General features: G+C 37.5%; 1 protein-coding gene across 9 annotated transcripts in view; it reads left to right on the top strand.

Annotated features, from left to right (window-relative positions):
* Positions 1 to 22,173, top strand: part of NCOA2 (nuclear receptor coactivator 2) — a 361,979-nt gene that overhangs the window by 324,044 nt on the left and 15,762 nt on the right. For 8 of the 9 annotated variants that reach the window (XM_043988572.1, XM_043988593.1, XM_043988540.1 and 5 more), the window contains 4 exons: positions 318 to 533; positions 1,648 to 1,777; positions 12,947 to 13,112; positions 21,884 to 22,162. In XM_043988572.1, coding sequence (XP_043844507.1) covers positions 318 to 533; positions 1,648 to 1,777; positions 12,947 to 13,112; positions 21,884 to 22,162 — 791 coding nt within the window. The remainder of the gene's footprint in view (positions 1 to 317; positions 534 to 1,647; positions 1,778 to 12,946; positions 13,113 to 21,883; positions 22,163 to 22,173) is intronic. The other variant, XM_043988603.1, reaches the window with a different exon arrangement.

Below are 22,173 nucleotides of genomic sequence, written 5' to 3'. Positions count from 1 at the left end.
AACAAATGCGATTCACTTCCTGAGGAAGGAAGTCAGGGTTATCCACACGCCCTCACCACCTGTTGTGGGGTGCATATGGGAACAATTTTCATAGCTTCTCAAAACGATAGCCAGCAGCAGCTCTATATCATGCAAAATGTGTAATGATCACAAGTCATAACTGAACAACCAAGGATATAAGTCACTAATGTGAGACGATTAGTCTGATTCTGTAAACTAGCAGTTTCCTTGGGAAGGGTAAGATTATCTCTTGATAATTATGTAAAAAAGATGTTAGCAAGGGACATATTTCTCTACTTTATTTGGATTTACCACAGGAATGATTGGTGGAAATACTTCCCGACCTGCAATACCATCAGGAGAATGGGGATCCCCGGGCTCTGCAGTGAGGGTCACCTGTCCTGCCACAACCAGTGCCATGAATAGGCCAATCCAAGGAGGTATGATTCGTAACCCAACTGCCAGCATTCCTATGAGACCTAGCAGCCAGCCTGGCCAAAGACAGATGCTTCAGTCTCAGGTCATGAATATGGGTAAGCTAGCTTCTGACACTCTCAGTCTTCTGTGACTTCTTGAAGGGAGTGACATTTCTCTCAGTACGCTCAAGACTTGCCCATAGCTGCAATTAGGTACCTCTCCTCCCAATAAGCTAGTGTGGGCAGCAGTTAATAGAAATGAGTGTAAGGTTTTCTTTTAACTATGTTAGCTAAGTCTGAATTATTTGTAGGATAATTTACCTTACAAAAATATATCAACTAATGATTATATAAATAAATTTACACTCTTTGATGATAGTGCTCTAAGGGCAACCAAATAGAAAGTGTGAGCACTATAGTTGGATTTGGCCAAGTGTTAAATAAATGAATAATAGGGTAATATGTGCTAGTCAGACTTAAGGTTTCAAGCTTTTTAAATGATATATTTATATATAGTTACATTATTCAGTATCATCCATGATAGCATGGTACAAATCCATTTATCTTTACGTATTTTTCATATACTTTGCTATTAGATATTTCAGGATTGGTAAGAGCCTCACACTAAGACAGATAGACAGAGACTTGAAGATCATTTGACAAGAGAACTCAAAAGTTCTACAGAGCTCATTTTCATTTCATCCAGAGTTGGAAGGGATTTGGGAGGTTGTCTAGTTCAACCTAGCAAGCTAGGGCCATGAAAATTTGAGTGATTAGAACTGAAGTTGCCACACATGTATTAAATAGCAGAGATAGAATTTGAACATAGGTTCTCTGTCTCAGAACCCATTGATCTTTCCATTACAACAGCAACCTCTCTGTAGTTTTACACCCTAGACAAGGACTTCTAGAAAGTTATAAAAAGAATGATTCAAGTCTTTGCCCTAGTCATGCTTATCTCTATCTCCTAGTAATAGATCATAATGGAAAATGAAATGGTTAGAAAGTGGGCAGGCAGAGGAAGGAAAAAGAAAAGTAGAGAATCTCAACAATCCATGATCTGAATAATCATCTCCTATATATTTTTATTTTTTTAACCAGAGGAAATCCCTTGTTTTCTCATTTCTCTCCAAAAAACTTCTCTTCTTCCCCTCATACCCCCAATCTTTTCCATTTTTTCTTGACCAAGAAATTCACTTGCATACAATGACCTTTCTTTTTCTCTGTTTAGGGCCATCCGAATTAGAGATGAATATGGGAGGACCCCAGTATAGCCAACAACAAGCTCCCCCAAACCAAACTGCCCCATGGCCTGAGAGCATCTTGCCTATAGAACAGGCATCTTTTGCTGGTCAGAACAGGTAAGTCTTAGTTAAACAAAAAATTTGAGATGATAATAATAACACTTTCATTTTATGGGTACACTGTATTTATAACATATTCTTTTTTGTTTGGGGGGCAGTTTCTCTAAGAGAAAGGGATAGAGTTGGAGATACATAAGTAAAAGTGACCAGGGGCAGCTAGGTGGCGCAGTGGATAAAGCACCAGCCCTGGATTCAGGAGTACCTGAGTTCAGATCTGGCCTCAGACACTTGACATTTACTAGCTGTGTGACCCTGGGCAAGTCACTTAACCCCCATTGCCCAGCCAAAAAAAAAAAAAGTGACCAGCCAATTTTCTTTGAATAGTTCCACAAATATTTATTATACATATTTGATACAAGGACAAGTGAGACAACATCTCCTTTGGCAGAGAACTTTCAGACTAATTGGAGATGAGGCTTATAAATGTAAATATAAAAAGTACAATAAGATTGGTGCAAGAAAATTGTTGCAAGTCACTTCTACAAGAGAAAAATGATTTCTGTCTGGAGAAACCAGAAAAGATTTGTGAGCGCCATGAAAGTATAAGATTCAACCAGAAAATTCAGTATATGGCCACTAAAGTCCATATTCCAATTCTTAAGTGTTTTGGTTTCTGTAATTTAAAATTACATTGAAAAAAATTAAAGAAATAGTTTTTGAAGGTCTGTCTGAATGTTGTCAAAAAACAAGTACAAGTTTGTACTCTTAAGGATGAAAAATTAATTTTATAGATTAATATTAATAAGATTTGAAACACATTTAGATTCAGGTACAACAGAAAAGTTCTTCGGAATGGTGAACCCTAAGTTAAGTAATAGTTTTTGATATTGCACCATTAATTAAAAGGTTTTTTATTTCTTAGCCTCATATAACCCCTGATTTTTAAAAATCAGGGGTATTATAAGACTATCATGACACTTCAGGAGGGAAATTGTTTTTCTGCTGTACTTCGTATTGGCCGGGTTCTGAATCTCTGCTTCCTGATGGTACTATGAAGAAATTGCATAACATTCAAAGAAAAGTAACACAATTAAGTAAAGGCTATGGCATGAAAAAAAGTTTAAAGTAATTGGATTTAATCTAGAGGAACGATATAGAATCAGTTCAATTCAGCCAACATTTAAGTACGCAATATTCAAGACTTGACATCTTCATTGTCTTCCAGTACATGACATTTATAAAAAGGGTGCATAGTGGGGGGGGGGGGTTCCTTCCTCTCTTACTACAGAGAGAAAAAAACACTAGTGAATATGTGCTTACAATAGCACCAGGAATACCCATAAAGAAAATCTTCTAATTTGCTTCAACACTAGAATAGCTACTAAGTGATAGGACACAATGCTATCCTATTCATGAACCACTTTAGGAGGGTTTTGCTTTGGCAGGTTGGACTAGATGATCTTTTGAGTTGATTCTGAGTCTTTAATTATAATTCAGTGGTGTCATTGAATGTAGTACCCATTTGCAAAATAATTTCACTTTGACTCTTTTAAACACACCCACTGCTGTGTGAAAATGTAAATGCAGCATGATAGTTAAATCAAGCATATGATAGTTTTCATAAGAAGAAATAAAAATAGTAGTCATTGGGGAGGGGGGGCAAAGAGCCCTTAAAATTCAGGTTTGTATTTTGGCCTTGTTCCTGAACCTGGAATTGTGTATTTTAACTATAAAGCCTCACTATTTATCTTCACATTTTACCTGTGTTCCAACGTTTCCCATTCTTGGTCATTTTATGTATTGCTCTTGGGGAATTGGAAACAATATGATAGGAATCTACACAGTGGGAAAAGAAGTTCAGAATTTTCTGTTCTTTATTGGCATAGAAGTAGATGAAATGGCATTTATATCATAGTTCAAGAGCAGTGTGTAACGAAGGTCCCATTGATGCCAGCCATTTGTGACATCAGTGAAGCCCTAATATTCCCCCCCCCCATAATTCTCTTCAGGCTTACAATCTTTCTAAAAGGATGCTGCCAAATTATTAGGAGATAGTTTCTTCATTAAATAGATTACTGTACTTCTCAACCATAGTTATCCTTCTGTGTATCTTTTCAAAGTCATATAGCGTGTCTTGGCACAATACCACAAAATAAGCCAGTCAAAATTAAAGAGTATCTTAGAAATTGATTTCAACCCCCTTATCTTATTGACAAGGAGAACTGACCAGAACATGTTAAATGCCTTACCTGTTTGTCACACAGCTGGGAACTAAATTTTCAGTTTCTGGTGCTAGCTAACCTTCTTCCATTCTTTTGATACAAACTAAATTTAAAATGTCTTCAAAGACATAGATCTAAGAATTTTCCCCACATGTAGCTTTTGTCATACTTATTTGTTCTAACATTTTACCTAAATGTGGGTTATGTGGGAAAACCACAGACAAAAAGACATGATACAACAGGTCTCGAGCTAGAGAAGACCTAGAAGTCAATCTAATATTGGAAAGCAAATTAGACAGAAATTTTGGATTGGAACCCGCACTTCAGTGTTTTGTTTTATTTGTTTTTGAAAGTGCTTTATAAAAAACCCAAAAGTCTAAATCTTGTTTTTGGTTTTCATCGAGGAGCTTTTTACATTAGGTCAAAAGGAAATCAGGATCATTTGCATTTGATTCGTTTGAAATCTACGTAAAAGTAAATATTGTTTTCTTTCTTAATCATGCTGACCAATTCTTTGAAAAACCTTAAAGGTGTCACAAATGCTTTGTTAGTACTTACTACAGAATAGTTAAGAAAATGAAAATATACGAGTTTGGTATCTGAAGCATTCGCCCAAAATTTGACCTCTTCCATTTCTATATACATCCTAAATTTTATTTTTGTAAATAAAACTTGAACTTCAGTAAATAGGTATTTACATTCAGGTTGGTTCTGTTAAATTAGGGATTTGCTTTTATAAGGGCTTGTGTTCTTTAATTGATTATGCCTCTGACCAGCAACCTTGAATTTGTTAAAATTACATATTATTCACATAGTAGCAGTAACCAGCATTCATTTATATAATGCTTTGAGGTTTAGATAATACCTTACAAACATTGTTTCATTTGATCCACACAACAATACTAGAAGTACATACTATTATCATGTCAGTTTCACAGATGAGGAAACTGAGGCACAAAGAAGTTAAATGATTTGACATGAGTGACACAGCTAGTAAGTGTCCCAGGCCAGGTCTGAACTCAAGTCTTCTGATTCCAGGTCCAGCATTCTATCCACTCCACTCCTTAAATTATAATTTCAGATATTTACTCAAAGTCTAAGTTCAAAAAATTATTTCCAAACTTTGGAACAACAGTTTCTTTCCCCCTTCTAACATTGTTATCTGTTTCTAGAAAAATTCAGAGATTCTGCAATCTGGCTCTGACCTAATCATTCAAATGCTACTTCTCTCCAGTTACTGATGATCTCTTAATTGCAATGCTTCTTCTAACTTGTTCTGGCCCTGGGCTGAGCAGCAACTGACATGCTTCTGCACACACCACACTGTTGCTGTGCAGCTGAAATTTTCTTTTTAAAACACTGCTGGTTTTGAGTCACTATTTACAGGGTTGTTTTTGCTTTCCTTTTCTCATGTTCCTTTTTCTGATTCTTATTGGTTTATTCACTGCCATTGGGTTGGTCCAGTCAGGTCATGTGATCTTGACTACCTGTTGGGAATGAAACAGGCAGCCCTCCTATATTCAAACGGATGAGAAAGAGGTGATTGGTTGGAGCTGTTGCTTTATGAGAATCATCTAGAGGCAGAAACCTGAAGTTGTATGAGACAGACTCAAAGCCTGGTATGAAGGTGACCATAAAGAAAGGAAAAGGAAAACAACAATGTACTTAGTGACTGATAATGTGAACATGCTGATGAAATTGTGCTAGGTTTTATCATACGATTCAATTAATAAAATCAGATATGAAGATTTTCATTGGCAATATTGATGTTATGCATATTATAAAAAATAAAACCAGCCAAACTGCTGGTGCTGCACAGTAGTCAGGTCATGCTCAGAGCAGCAATAAGACCAGAGTAAGTAGCAAGTAGTAAGGAGCTATTAAAATAAAATTAGGGGGCAGCTAGGTAGCACAGTGGATAGAGCACCGGCCCTGGATTCAGGAGTACCTGAGTTCAAATCCTGCCTCAGACACTTAACACTTACTAGCTGTGTGACCCTGGGAAAGTCACTTAACCCCAATTGCCCAGCAAAAAAATGAAAATAAAATAAAATTAGAGCAAACATTACTTACTGAATATAATGGCCTTTTCTCAGATCTGATCTTTATTAAGCTGTCTGTAGCTTCTGACTCTTGCACACCCTCTTTTCCTGAATATTCCCCCTCTCTTCCTGGTCTCCCCTGCTTTTCATGTCTATCTGACCACTCACCCCTCCATCTTCTTTGCTACATCATCATACCTAGTGGGTTCAGCCATTGGTGATTCCCTAAGAGTCTGTCCTGGGCCTTCTCATCATCTTATTCTCTTACCTGGTAATCCTCATAAGTGTCCTGGAGTTCAGTATTATCTTTCTGCAGATGATTTTCAGATCTATATATTCAGGCAGCACCAGCTTCACATCATCCTGAACTGATTGTCCCCTGGAGTTCTCAGACTTCCCCTTCTTTCCTCCCAAACCTTCCCTCCTTCTGATTTTCGTATTACTGTGCAGCCCACTACCTTAGTTCCTCATTCAGACAATAACCCCTGCTTTATCTACATCTCTGATCTTTTATCAGATCTAATTTCTGTCTTTGCAGCTTCTTCCATGTACATCCCTTTCTTTCTACTACTCACACAGGAGCCAGAGCTCCTCAGACTGCACTCCTTGCTTCTTCTGCTAAGTACAGGATGTCGCCTGAGGGAAGGCAGGCAAGGACCAGGCAAGGCTTCTTCTGCCTGCCCCAAAGGACTTCCCAGTGAAGAGGTCTATCACTTTTGCTGCCACCTCCAGCCTCCCTCTCAGGTGAGAAGGGGAGCCAGCTCTCAGACCACATGCCTGGTGTCTTTCATTTTCTGCTACACCCAGCATATACCCTGAGAGAAGATGGCAAGGGGTGGCCTAGACATCTTCCATCTACCCCAAAGCAAGGGCTTCTGTCTCTGACTGCACGAGGCCACTTCCACCTCTTCCTCCCCCCACCACTCCCTATATTCAATCTGTTTCCAAGGCCTGTCGGTTTCAACTTTGCAACATCTTTCCAATACACCCTGTTCTCTCCTTTGATACTGCCAAGACTCTAGTGAAGGCCCTTATCACCTCACACCTGGATTGCAATAGCTGTTGGTGTGTTGGCCTGCCCCAAGTCTCCACATTCCAATCCATTCTCCATTTAGCCACTAAAGTGGTTTTCTTAAAACATGGGTCTAATTATGCCCCCACCCTGACTCAATAAATTTCTGTGGCTTCCTGTTGCTTCCAGGATCAAATACAAAATGTTCTCTGTGGCATTCAGAGTCCTTCATAATCTATAGCCCCCTTCTACTTTTTTAGTTGTCTTTTTTTTTAATTTATTTTATTCTGAACTTAAGAAATAAAACAAGCATTTCCATAACAGTAGAATAGAAAAAAGATGGTTGTACATGAAACTGCAAATCCATTATACAACCTCCTATACCTTTTAAATATTTTAAAATGCAATAAAATTAGGGCAGCTAGGTGGCGCAGTAGATAAAGAACTGGCCCTGGAGGAGGACCTGAGTTCAAATCCAGCCTCAGACACTTGACACTTACTAGCTATGTGACCCTGGGCAAGTCACTTGACCCTCGTTGCCCTGCAAAAAAATAATAATAATAAATGTAATAAAGTTATTATGTAACTTTCTCTTTTTTCCACCTTTTTTTCCTTCCCCCATGGCTACCATTAGGAGTGTGTGTGTGTGTGTGTGTGTGTGTGTGTGTGTGTGTGTGTGTGTGTGTGTGTGTGTGTTATGTAAGTAAAATTGTTCTATATATTCTGCCATTTACTAATTCTTTCTCTAGATGCGGATATCGTCTTCCTTCTTATATCTTACTCCCTGATGCACACTCTTTGATCCAGCAACACTGGCCTTCTGGCTTTTCCAACAAACAAGACATTCCATCTCTCCACTCTGGACATTTTCTCTGACTGTCCCTCACACCTGCCTACTAGCTTCCTTTAAATCCTATCTAAAATCTCACTTTCAACCAGAGTCCTTTCCTAACCCCTCTTAATTCTATTGTCTTCCCTTTCAGTGATTTCCTATTTATCTCATATATAGCTTGCTTTGGATATATTTGTTTACTTGTTGTCTCACCCTTAAATTGTAAGCTCCCGGGGCAGCTAGATGGCGCAGTGGATAGAGCACCAGCCCTGGAGTCAGGAGTACCTAAGTTCAAATCCGGCCTCAGACACTTAACACTTACTAGCTGTGTGACCCTAGGCAAGTCACTTAACCCCAATTGCCTCACACACACAAAAAAATTGTAAGCTCCTTTTGCCTCTTTTTTGTATCCTCAAGAGCTTAGCCCAGTACCTGGCACATAGTAGGAGCTTAATAAATTTTTTTTATTGATTGATACACCCTAGTATAGGCTTTTATTTGCTCTCTCCTAGACTGTTTCAGGTTTCTAATTATCTGCTTGTGTCAAGTCTCTTCACACTCTAATTCGTACTCCTCTCTGCTGCCAAATTGAATAGTTTTGACCAAGTTACTCGGTAAACTCCAAAGGCTCCTTATTTCCTATAGGGAATCTACTATAAAATCTTCTGTCTGTCATTTAAACCCCTTCACAACTTGGTTCATTGCTATTTTCTCAGTCTTCTTACATTTTACTTCCCTCCATGCTCTCTATAATCCTGTTACACTGGTTTATTTGATGCACCTTACACTCAACACCCTTTCTCCTAGAACCATGTCTTTGTACTGTCTAGCCCTCTTGCCTGGCATATGCTGCTCCTCCCCACTTGGACCTTTCAGCTTTCCTGGCCTACTTCAAGACTTAATCCCACCTTCTACAGAAGCCTTTTCCCTCACTGTTTCTCTCCAACCACCTAGTTCTGGCGCCTCTCCTCTGAGATTATAGCTAGCCAGCTAGTTAAACATTCTCTCCCCCATTAGAAAGTGAGCTCCTGTGGGGCAGGGATATTGTTTTCCCTTTTTTTTTTGCCCACTCATTAGCACAGTGCCTGGAACATACTGAGGGACAATAAGTGCTGCACAAATGGCATTTCTAGTTAGTGCTATAGACATGCCAAAAAGAAGTGGCCACTGAGGGCAAGTATATCTGGGAAGGAAGTGCACTGAGTTAGGAAGCCAGAGACTCAGGAAAGGAGAAAGACACAAGCCAAGAAGACGACAAACACAAAGCAGTGAATAAAGCAGTTTGGTTGGGGTGGAGGGTTAAATCATTCCTTCAACAGATTATGTGGGGCAGCTAGATGGCACAGTGGATAAAGCACCGGCCCTGGATTCAGGAGTACCTGAGTTCAAATCTGGCCTCAGACACTTGACACTTACTAGCTGTGTGACCCTGGGCAAGTCACTTAACCCCCATTGCCTGCAAAAAAAAACAAAACAAAAACAAACAAACAGATTATGTGAAGGATGACTAGCCCTGATTCTGAGGTTTTGTGACTATGAGAAAGATTAAAGTTCATAGTATAGGCTGGTTTGGGTTCAGAGAGAATAATTAGTTTTAGATTATTAATCTCAGATATTTCATCTGAAGTGATGACAGAACTAGAAAACAGATGTCCCAACAGGCAACTAGAAGTATAAGGTTGAAACTTGGGAGACACAGATTTAGAGACATATTAAGTAAAAATACAGTCTCTGTTTTGGGTTGTTTTCTTTTCAAGTAATCCAGTATAAAGAGAAGGACCCCCCCCTCCCCTCTTTTTAATGTGACAGATTGAGATTTGTTGGTCATTTCAGTACTTATTATGTGTGACTTCCTTAGCTATCTCATATCACCATGCTTTGCCATTGACACTCAAGTGATCTAAAATTCTATTAAGTATCAGGCACTATGTCAGGCTGTAGGAATGCAACCAAGGTCTCTTTGCTTTCAAGAACCTTATGTTCTCCTGGAAATAGAGTTTGATATACTTAGGTTTACATTTTAAAATTTCATGTTTATCATACACTCTTTGACCTAGCAATACCACTACTAGGTTGGAATCCAAAAAGAGATTAAAAAACAAAAAGGAAAATTACCTGTATATACAAAAATACTTATAGCAGCTCTTTTCTGGTGGCAAAGAATTCAAAACTGAGGGGATGTCCATCAATTGGGGAATAGCTGAACAAATTGTGATATTTGATTATGATGAAACACTATTGTGCTATAAGAAACAATGAAGGGGCAGCTTGGTAGCACAGTGGATAAAGCACCGGCCCTGGATTCAGGAGGATCTGAGTTCAAATCCAGCCTCAGACACTTGACACTTAATAGCTGTGTGACCCTGGGCAAGTCACTTAACCCTCATTGCCCTGCAAAAAAACAAAACAATGAGCAGCTTTTTGTGGTGGCAAGGAATTGGACATTGAGGGGCTGCCCATCAATTGGGGAATGGCTGAACAGGTTGTGGTATATGAATGTAATGGAATTCTATTGTGCTGTAAGAAACGATGAGCAGGAGGAGTTCAGAGAAACCTGGAAGGACTTGCATAAACTGAGGATGAGTGAGATGAGCAGAACCAGAAGAACGTTGTACATAGTATCATCAACATTATGTGTTGCTCAACTGTGATAGACTTGATTCTTCTCACCAATACAATGGTACAAGAAAGTTCCAAAGGACTCATGATGAAAAAGGCTCTCCAAATCCAGAAAAAAAAAGAACTGGGGAATATGGATGCGGATTGAACCATACTATTTCTTTTGTTTTGGATGCTTTTGCTCTGGTTCTTCTCTTATAACATGACTAATACAGGGCAGCTGGGTGGTGCAGTGGATAGAGCATCGGCCCTGGCTTCAGGAGTACCTGAGTTCAAATCCAGCCTCAGACACTTAACACTTACTAGCTGTGTGACCCTGGGCAAGTCACTTAACCCCAATTGCCTCACTTTAAAAAAACAAACAAACAAACAAACAAACATGACTAATGCAGAAATATGTTTAATGTTATTATATATATATATATAACCTATATCAGATTACTTGCTGTCTTGGGGAAGGGGGATGGGAGGGAGAAAAATTCGAAACTAGAAATCTTACAAAAACAAATGTTGAAAACTATCTCTACATGTAACTGGAAAATAAGAAAATACTTTTATAATTAAAAAAAAAACAGTGAGCAGGATATTCTCAGAAAAAACCTTGAAGACTTACATGAGCTGATGCAAAATGAAATGTACTGTGTACAAAGTAATAGCAATATTGTAAGATGATCAGCTGTTAATGACTTTGCTATTCTCAGCAATACAATGATCCAAGACTGAAGGACTTATGATGAAAAATGCTGTTCGTCCTCAAAGAAGGAAATGATGGTGTCTGAATATAGATTGAAGCATAATTTATTTTATTTTGTTTTTCTTGAGTTTTTTATCAGTTTCCTTTTATAACATGACTAATATGGAAATGTTTTACATGACTACATATGTATAACATTGAGTTGCTTGCCTTCTTAAAGGGGGAGGTGGGAGAGAGGAAAGAAGAGAATTTGGAACACAAAGTTTTAAAAATGGATATTGGGGGCAGCTAGGTAGCTCAGTGGATAAAGCACAGGCCCTGGATTCAGGAGGACCTGAATTCAAATATGGCTTCAGAAACTTGACACTTAATAGCTGTGTGACCCTGGGCAAGTCACTTAACCCTCAACTGCCCTGCAAAACAAAAACAAAACAAAAAAAAAAGGAATGTTAAAATCGTTTTTACATATAATTAGAAAATAAAATTCTAAATAAACAAAAAAAGAAAACTCCTTGAGCAGAACCAGGACAACATTGTATACAGTAACAGCAACATTGTGTGATGATCAACTGTGATGGACTCGATTTTTCTCAGGAATAAAATAAATGATCCAAGATAATTCCAAAGGACTCATGACAGAAAATGCTCTCCACATCCAGAAAAAAAACAAACAGGAATCTGACTACAGATTGGTGTTTTTTTTCTTTTTTGAGGTTTTCCCCTTTTGTTCTGATTTTTCTTTCACAGCATGACTAATGCAGAAATATGTTTAATGTAATTGTACATATATAACCTACATTAGATTTCTTTCTGTCTTGAGGAGGGGAAAGGGAAGGGAGAAAAATTTGGAACTCAAAAACTTATAAAAACAAGTGTTGAAAACTAATAAGAAAAGAAAACTCTAGAATCATTACTTAAGTCGTTGGCATTGCATTGATTTAGAACAGGGCTTCTTAAACTTTTTCCACTCATGACCCCTTTTGCCTTAGAAATTTTTCGCAACCCCCACATTCAATTACAATTCCATATAGGGTCACAACCCACAGTTTAAGAAACTAGGATTTAGAAACTCTCTAAAAGGTTATTTTTTTAAGTGCTTTTTACAGAGAATTTTCTTTTCTGTAGGGTTTTAGCTTTAGTGATAAAATGAATTTCTCACCTTTTAGTTCTTTAAAACCAAATGGGGGGGGGGCGCAGCTAGATGGCACAGTGGTTAAAGCACCGGCCCTGGATTCAGGAGGACCTGAGTTCAAATCCGGCCTCAGACACTTAACACTTACTTAGCTGTGTGACCCTAGGCAAGTCACTTAACCCTCATTGCCCTGCAAAAAAAAAAACAACAACCAAATAGGGTTAGCATATTTGTGTATTATTTTTCCCTTGGATTTAGCCCAGGAATTCTAGAGTAGAACTTCTTATAAGCAAACATTTAGTTTTCAAAAGATTTAGAATATACTTCTTTTGCTCAATAATAACCCTACATTTTACATTCCCAGCTTGGTCATCATTGCTCCAATCTGAATCATATAGTTAAAGATCAAATAAACCTTTTAGATTAGTTAGTTTCTTCTCTCACAGTTCAGAGAACTTGTTGAATTTTATTCCATTAACAAAAAGTATATTTTTAAAAGACATAAGTAAAAATCTTACAAACTCTTTCTAATCTACATCCACTGGTGAAATGGTTTACTTAGAACAATTGGCTGCCTTGAAGGTGGCTTAGGTTCATTGATACTTATGCTTCAGTGCAGCAGATGCAGTCCTTTGAGCAGTTCTTGACCACTGTTATATTTGACCCTTTTTAGGCAACCATTTGGTACTTCTCCAGATGATTTGCTGTGTCCACATCCTGCTTCAGAATCACCAAGTGATGAGGGAACTCTCCTGGATCAACTCTATTTGGCATTACGGAATTTTGATGGCCTTGAAGAAATCGACCGAGCCTTGGGAATACCTGAACTAGTTAGCCAGGTACGTGCATTGTCTTTAATTGCTTAAGAGGTTGTCCTGATGTAGAATCTAAACTATTTATTTTATTTTGGTTCAAGTACTTTTCAGTTCAACTTTTCATATCAATTTTAATTGGAAAAGATTTCTTGAAATTCATCTCTTGGCATAATTGAAGACAAGGGAAGATATTTAATGTAGGCCAAAAAAGCTAGCCCTTCATTCTTTCTCAAAAAGTATTTTATTGATGTATTCCTTTTTCCATTGCTGTCATTTCCAAGTACCTGTCTCTTTGTTACAAAAAGTATTGTTAAGCAAAACAGATATATTAAAGTGTCAGCACATGCCTCGTTCTTTCTGTACTTGTAGTTTAACACTTTTCCACAAAGAGGAGAGTGCTGTGTTTTATTTTTAGTCCTCTGGAAACAAAATCATTGCATTAACCTGAGTCTCACATATAATTGTGGTAATGTTGCATATCTTTCCCTTTATTATACGTTTTTGTACTTGTCATACAAATTTCCCAAGTTTCTCTGACTTCCTCATTTTCATTATTTAGAGCACAGAAACATTCCATGGAAAGGTGAAGGTTTTCTGCTGATTCACAGTGGGATAGGGCTTAGGAGTGGCTGCTGTACTTCTAACCTGAGTGAAGTAGGGAGATAGACTCTCAAAAAATAATTGCTGAGTAAAGTTGGGTTCTCAACATTTTCATTCATGCAAAGTACTGTTATCCTAATAGAGGAATGCCAGTTAAAACTTATGTTCAACTAGCTTTGAGTTTGCCCTCTTCAGAAAGGAAAACTTGGAATCCTCAAAGAAAAAAAAAAGCAAAACATTCCATGAGTTTGGTTAGCCACTGGGCACCTACTTTTTCCCCAGTTTTTTACTGTTTAAAAAAAAGCTGCTACAAGTGATATGTATAGACCTTTCTCTCTTTCTTTGACCTCTTTGGAATATGGGCTTGATCAAAGGATATGAACCATTACTCATTTTTCTAGCATAGCCACAAATTCTTTTTCATAAATGTTAGACCAGTTCACAGGTCTTCCAACAGTGTTTATCATACACTCTTTGACCTAGCAATACCACTACTAGGTTGGAATCCAAAAAGAGATAAAAAACAAAAAGGAAAATTATCTGTATGTACAAAAATACTTATAGTACGGGGGCAGCTAGGTGGCGCAGTGGATAATAGCACTGGCCTTGGATTCAGGAAGACCTGAGTTCAAATCTGGCCTCAGACACTTGACACTTACTAGCTGTGTGACCCTGGGCAAGTCATTTAACCCCCATTGCCCAGCCTAAAAAAAAAAAAATACAGCAGCTCTTTTCTGGTGGCAAAGAATTCAAAATGAAGGGAATGTCCATCAATTGGGGAATGGCTGAACAAATTGTGGTATGTGATTATGATGGAACACTATTGTGCTGTAAGAAACAATGAGCAGGATGCTCTCAGAAAAACCTTGAAAGACTTACTTAATGTGTTTAATACTCAGCCCTTCCAACACTGACTATTTCCATGAAGTCAACAGGAATAATGGAACAGTCCTTTTGAAGGTGGAAAAGCAAGTATGGAGGATCAAGAAAAAATTGTGATGACTATCAGCCCCAGAAATTGATAGCATTTTTTATATTCCCTGGCCATTCTTTTGTCTTTATGTCATTTTTATGTATAGTTTCTAAAAAGAAAGCAAACTTTCTATAAACTGTACTGTCTTCACAATCAGTAATTCACATTTAGTTATTACCTAGTGCAGTGTTCTGCACATAGCAGCTTCTGAATAAATTGACTAGTCTTTTGGAGAATATAGAGTACAAAGATATTCAAGACCTTTCAGGACTAAATGTGTCACAAAACTAAAGAGTCTCTAGTTGGATTCTTTAAAAAATTTTCCTTCACGGATCTCCAAGCCCCTTAGGATGATACCATGAGTGTGTAGAACTCTATAAATCCCTGAGAAAGGTGTATACAGATAAAGTGAAGATGAGGGGATGACTCTTGAGTAAACCTAAGTACAGCATTTCTTTCCAGGGGCGGTTTTGTTTATCACAGTAGCACTAGAGTGGTTAATAGAGCATGAGGGCAAGAAGGAAGGAGCATCTCTGTGTTGACTTCAAGCACGTGGCCCTGCTGAAAGAATCTTCACCATGAAGTGACAGGACAAGTCTCAAAAACTCTGGCTCGTGTGCCCACCCAGTTCTCCTCTGGAAATATCTGAATGAAGCTAGCTTGTGCTTAAGTCTCCACAGACATGGCTTTAAAAGGTTCTCAGTTCCTCCATTGTTGCTAGGTGGTGCCCTGGATAGAGCACTGTCCCTGGAGTCAGGAGGACCTGAGTTCAAATCTCACCTCAGACACTTACTAGCTCTGTGACCCTGGGAAAGTCACCTAACCCCAATTGCCTTAAAAACATCTGGGGCCGTCTCCAGTCTTCCTGATATATATCTTGCCACTGGACACAGATGGCTCTGGAGGAGAGAGTGAGGTTATAGACCTTGCACAGCCCTCCCTCCCTTAAAATCCACTTCACTTCAAGTCATGACATCACCCCAATGTCATGGTCCTCTTTGAGAAATGAAGAACAAACGACAACAATAATGCTGTATATTGGATATAGAACTGCCCTTTTTCCCACTCCCCAGAGAAAGAAATGCAGAAAACATTATTTTATTATTTTGTATTTAGTGAAGCAGCTTGGCAGCATGAAATAGATTGCTAGATTTGGAGTGGGAAAGACTTAACTTTAGATCCTGTTTGTGTGTAAAATAGGGCAAGTCACTTAACTTTTCTGACCCCTGTAAAACCAGGATAGCAAGAGCTCTCTAGCTCTGCAGTTCCCCCCTCACAGGTTTGTTATGAAGCTCATTAAATGAGATGCACCTCTCACAAGCACTATCAAAAATGTCAGCCCTTATTATTATTGCTCTGCCCAGGGGTGAGTTGGGAAATATGGAGAGTGCTTTTAGCACTGCCTCTCGAAAATCCTACTCAGCTTATTGTGTAAATGAGATGTGTAAAAAAATTACTTTTGGTTTACTATAGAAAAAGCTAGAAAAAAACACCACCCTTTTCTGTCACCATCACCTTCTCCCCTTCAACCTGTCTGCTGAACCATTTTTATTTTCAGAGACATTAACTTTTTTTTTTACATTAACTTTCACCAAAAAATAACTCCTTGGTATAATCCATTTCTTAGAGCTAATTAAAAAGTCAGATTTCCTCTTCTGTCTCTCGTGTCTGTTATGATGCAGTCATGCAAGACTTCGGAAACCTTAAAAAAATATATAGTTTTAGCATAACTCCCAGTGCTCAGCAGAAATAAGTGGGAGTTAAGATATGTTAATTCATATTGAGAACATCAGAATAGAAAAAAAATTACTATAGATTTGAAGTTATGGCCTAAAATAAATCAAGAGGGGAAAAATAAAAGCTAAATGTTTCCTATATTACTAGTTTGCTTTGCTTTTAGTTAAGATTTTAAATGATTCAGCATATGGAATTGCTGTCTTGATATTCATTATTTTTACTTTAGAATACTTGATCCTCTGTACTGCTAAATGAAATAATGCTTTATCTCATCAGAACTGATGTCACTTCATCAGGTGCTATTTTAGTCTTTTTCTCACTTATTTATATTATTTCTCACATGAGTTCAGCAAACCCAGTCTATTCCTATATTATAAAATATTATAAAATATCTAAATTATATTTTAAATTAAATTACAGAAACATGACTAATAATAACTTTAAACAATAAGGCTTTCTTTATTTTATTGGGAGAAATTATATGCATTAAAATTTATATAATAAAAATCCCTATTCTTTTCTGTTTTTGTTAATATTCTAAGATGCTTTCCTATATATAGTCAGACCAGTAATTCAACAAAAAGGCCCATATCATAGAAAAGTTGACCATCTTCACAACTTTCACAAGTATATGGGGCCCTTTTTACGTCTGTGTAACAGTAGAAGCAGGCCTAGAAAACCAATAGCTACAGTGGCAAATCAGCTCCGGTAATTCCATAACCTAAAAGGTCACCTCACTTCTGGGGAGCCTCAAAAGGTAATAGAAACATGTGGTCAAATGAAAAGAACTTGGGTTTGAATGCTCAGCCTCAGTCAAGTCACTTCCCCTCCCTGGTCCTGTAAAATGAAAGATTTGAACTAGATGCTCCACAAGATCCCCTCTCACTCTAAATCCTTGTTATAGGGTCATGATTTCAGTTGAGCCCCAAAGCTCAGGAGCTGATTCTGAACAAATTGAAACTTATCTTTTGGTTGACAGTGGGGAGGTACCTTAGGCCAAAAATATTCATATTGCTCATCTAAATGAGTCAATACCAGTACTAGGTCCTTACCCCAAAGAAATCAAAAAAAGAAGGGAAAGGTCTATGGTGACAAAGAACTAGAAACTAGATAAAGATGGTGCCCATCAATTGGGGGAATGGCTAAATAAATTATGGCATATGAATGTAATACAATACTTTTTTGCTGTAAAAAATGATAATGGGCATGGTTTCTGAGAAGCCTCAGAGGAATGATATGAACAGATACAGAGAGATGTGAGCAGAAATAAGAGATTAATTTATATAATAACATTATAAAGACAAATGACTTTGATTTTGAAAGATCTCAGAATTCTGAGCAATACAATGACCAACCATGGTTAAAACATGCCACCTTTCTGACAGATATTAGTTTTAAGTCTTGGGTTTTGGTTTGATTTGGTTTGGTTTGGTTTTACAATAGTTTGTCAGTTCTTGGCATTTTTGTTTTAAGTCTTGGGCTTTCCTTTGCCCTTTACTTAGTATAACTGATCCTATTTCATTGTGGCCTTTAATTATCTTAAAAAGATTGATTTCCATAGAACAAAAATTGATGTTTGAAGTATGCTTTTTAAGAGCTACAATATTTTTTGCACGTTTCCTTAGAGCAATATCTGTTCTGAAAATCCTCAGAATTAAAAACAAAAGAGTATGAAACGTATATAAGCTATGAAATCCAGCTCTCAACTGACAATTTGCAGTGGAGAAACTAGCTTAGTCTGATTTCATCTGATCAAGGGCAGATGTTATGAATTAGCCCGTGTCATTAGAAGTATAAATGCATGTTATAAAATGAAACCATATTAAAATTATTACTGTTCCCAAGTAATTCACACACCACTGTAGGTTTTGGTCCCAGCTATATGTTATCATAGAAATGTTTAATCCATTTAATTTTTCCTGTGTTGAATATTAGGCTTTTTTTTTTATAAAGATGGATCTTACCTTTTGTGATTGCCTCAATCTATTATTACAAATATGAAAGGTATATGATCTGCTTCTCATCTAGTTTTCTTACGGTGTGATCATTAATATTAAGGTCAGAAATCCATTTTTAATTTGCTATAAAAAATAAATGAATAAATAAATAAAAATTTGTTGTCAAATATGACATAAGATATTGGCCTAAATCTAGCCAGTGCCTTCAGCTCTAAATATTCAGATATTAAGTCTTTGAGGAGCACTTTGTAATTGAATCTATGCAAACATTACAGTTTTTAGCTTTGATAGGTTAGTATCCAAGTATCTTAAACATTTTTTAGTTATTTGGAGTGGGATTTCAGTTTCTATTATGACCTCTTGGATTTTTCTGTTGTATAAAAATGTTTATTTTTGAAAGTTTATTTTGTAGACTATGTGCCAAAGTTATTGTCCTTTCTAAGTAAACCATCAAGTCCCAAGCAGATATGAAGTTTTATCTACCTATTCCATCCTATCTGTATATCTAGAAAGCAAAGTCATAAAGAGGAAAAAAAATGAGGGACTAATACAAAATTTGCCGTGCATCTAAATAAGCAGAAGTTACAGTCATACTATCATGCAAAACAAAAACAAAAATTCAATATGTAAAAAGATATAAACAAAGAAGCTATATTTGCTGAAAGGAATCATTGACAATAAACCAATATTAGATATATTAAATGTATATGCTCCAAATGATTTAGGGAAATTTTACTGAACTAAATGAGGGCCTAGTTAGTGATATTTTCCTCCCTTTTTCTTGGTTATGGCCTGAGTCTATGATCATAATAAATGTAAGATATTTCTAATGTAAAAATGAACTGGTACATATTGGCAAATTGTTTTTCTCTCTCATAGGCAAGAATTGGATTTACGTTTTCTTGATGCCAAGGCCATCCTTTCTTCATTAGGTGTGAGATTTAAAATTGGATATTAGATCATAAATCTCCCCTACTTAACCCTTCCCTTAATTTATCTCCCAGACTAGTAAATGGAAGAAGCTTCTGGTTTTCTAGATAGAGCCTTTATTGTATATAAGGTGTTGTTGATTAGAAGGATAGGAAAATAGAAATACAGTACAAATCGTCTTAAATCTAGGCTTAGTCTATATTCCTTATAAAAACTCACCAAACCGATTTAGGCCACCTTTGGAGTGAGTCAGACCGTCTGTGCCGCACCGCCAGGAGTCCCGCCAAGCCGGCAAAAAGGCTACTCCCGTTCTCTCCACCCCGGAAGTCAAAAAACCCGGCAGGCAGTCTGACATGCGCAGCAGGCGGACTGTACCCGGCAGGCAGTCTGACATGCACAGCAGGCGGACTGTACCCGGCAGGCAGTCTGACATGCGCAGCAGGCGGACTGTTCATCTCCTCCCCAAAAGGGTGGTCCTTGAAAAACTGGCGTCTTTCAGTTATCCTAACCGACTGTTAAAAACTTTCATATTTTACCACATAGGCCATATATTACTTTTTAATTATCCTGTATAACATCTAACATATGAGTTATTATCTAAATCAAAAACCTGGAAACATCCTTTTCTTCTTTTTAAGCTACAGTTTATTCAGCATTACTATGACTCAGTCCGTGAATAGTGGTCAGTTCACTGGCAATTGAATAGAGGTCTTAAAGTTAGCACACCTTTAGTTCAGTTAATGTTTACAGATAACCTAAAAACTGTGTGATTCTTTGCATTCCCTGTCACCTTTTCAGTACCTCTACCATCTTTATGCAGAAGCAAAAAGAGGACCCACAGTCGAAGACCATTTTGTATTTCCTTTGTTTCTTGAGTTGTCGTTGCAAATAATTCTTTACCTTGTGGCCATCTTACTAGTGAGAAACCTCTCTCTTCTTACCCAGGTTGGTCTCAGACAAGACTCAGGCTCTCAAAACCAAAGCTTTTCTAAAATGGTAGAATCTTCCAGAGTTTATGCTTCTCTTCTGGAAAAACCCTTAAGAGCCAAAAGTCATCTCCGTGCCGTGAAGAGGCTACTGTGATATGAGCTATCACAAAATTAATTGGATGATGCTTTATTATGTAACAGTAATTGTCATTATCATTAAAATGTTAGTAGATACCCATCTACAGAGAAAGAACTGATGGTATCTGAATACAGATTGAAGCATAGTTTTTTTATTCCTTTATCTGAAGTTTTGTTTTTGTCTGTTTTCCTTCACATCCTGGCCAATGTGGAAATGTTTTGCATGACTACTTATGTGTAACTTATATTGAATTGCTTAAGTTCTTAAGGGGGATAAAAAGTTCTTGAGGGGGGTGGGGAGGGAGGGAGGAAGAGAATTTGGAATTTGGGAAATAACAATTCTAAATTTAAAAAAAACAATGGAAGGGGAGGACAGAAGCGGGAAAATAAAAGCATGGGGGAGAGGTAGTATTAATCAGTAAAAGAAAAGAGTAGTTTAACAGCCAACAACAACAACAACAAAATGTTAGGGGATGTTAGGCCAGTAATTTCATACAGCCCAAAATATTACCTGCCTCTGGAAATTTTGACTTAAGAGACATAAATCATATACTGACTGGGAAAAAAAATCACATACTGACTGGAATGAAGCCAAAGCAGATCTTGCTTTATTCTTTATTACCAAAATATGTAGAGAGCTGTTCACATCAATTTCAAATAAAGTTCACCGCATCAAGTAAAGAAAGTATACAGTAAACTACAAAGAGAGGCTTTACAAAAGAATTATGCTTTGTTAAATCATGTGTTAAAGTTTTTGGTTCAAAAAATGCTATACTCTGAGCATTGGGGTTAAACATTATGTTCCCATAATAGAAAGCAAGGGTAGGCCATACCACCTCTTCTTTCTTATTGGCAAGACAGATGGGTAGTCAGGTCAAACAGATCATTTTCATTGGCTCCCCAGCAGCCAATGGGAGCAATTGCAAAGTATGCCAAATGTGTCCCTTCACTTAGCTCCCCTGCCCTCTAGAAACCCATTATTCTGCTCTAGCGATCTAGAATTCCTCATCTCACAACTAAATTTGTTCTAGTCTTCCCGTTAAACTTGGGTTATGCTACTTCTTCCGAGGAATAAGTTCATCCTAAAAGAAGTAGTATTAATCCAAATGAATCCCTAATTTATAGAATCAGAAAGGAAAGATTTTTCAGTAAAACAAAAATTAATCTCTTGGAGAAAGATTAGATTTAACCCCCTGGAGCAAATATTACATAAATATGCTTCAGCACGGCAAGGACCAACTATTTACAACCTAACTACATGAATTGCTGTGGCTAAAAACATTGCCAGTCTTGTGGACAGCCTTTCTTCAAGGCCTTCTACTCATATTCTTTCAGTTTGGTAAGACCTGCCAGAACTTGCTTTCTCCTTGGCATGGCCTTAAAGAACATAGGTCATCTCCATGTACAGATGGGGTTTAGAAGTTTGTATAAATATCTCAGAGTCAGTAGTATCAAGAGAAAATGTGCTTAAGTTATTTGGCTATTGTTTTCAGGTGCTTGTTAAAAATGATTATTTGGATTTCTTCATAGAGCCAAGCTGTAGATCCAGAGCCATTCTCAAGTCAAGAATCCAGCCTCATCATTGAGCAGAAACCCCCAGTTTTTCCTCAACAGTATGCATCTCAGGCTCAAATGGCGCCGGGTAGCTATACACCCATGCAAGATCCCAACTTTCACACACTTGGACAGCGACCAAGTTATGCCACACTACGTATGCAACCTAGACCGGGCCTTAGGCCAACTGGCATAGTACAAAACCAGCCCAATCAGCTGAGACTTCAACTCCAACATAGGCTCCAAGCACAGCAGGTGTGTTACTT

Source organism: Dromiciops gliroides, chromosome 1 (assembly GCF_019393635.1).
Source record: "Dromiciops gliroides isolate mDroGli1 chromosome 1, mDroGli1.pri, whole genome shotgun sequence".
NCBI lineage: Eukaryota > Metazoa > Chordata > Mammalia > Microbiotheria > Microbiotheriidae > Dromiciops > Dromiciops gliroides.
This window is presented reverse-complemented; position numbering and strand designations above follow the sequence as displayed.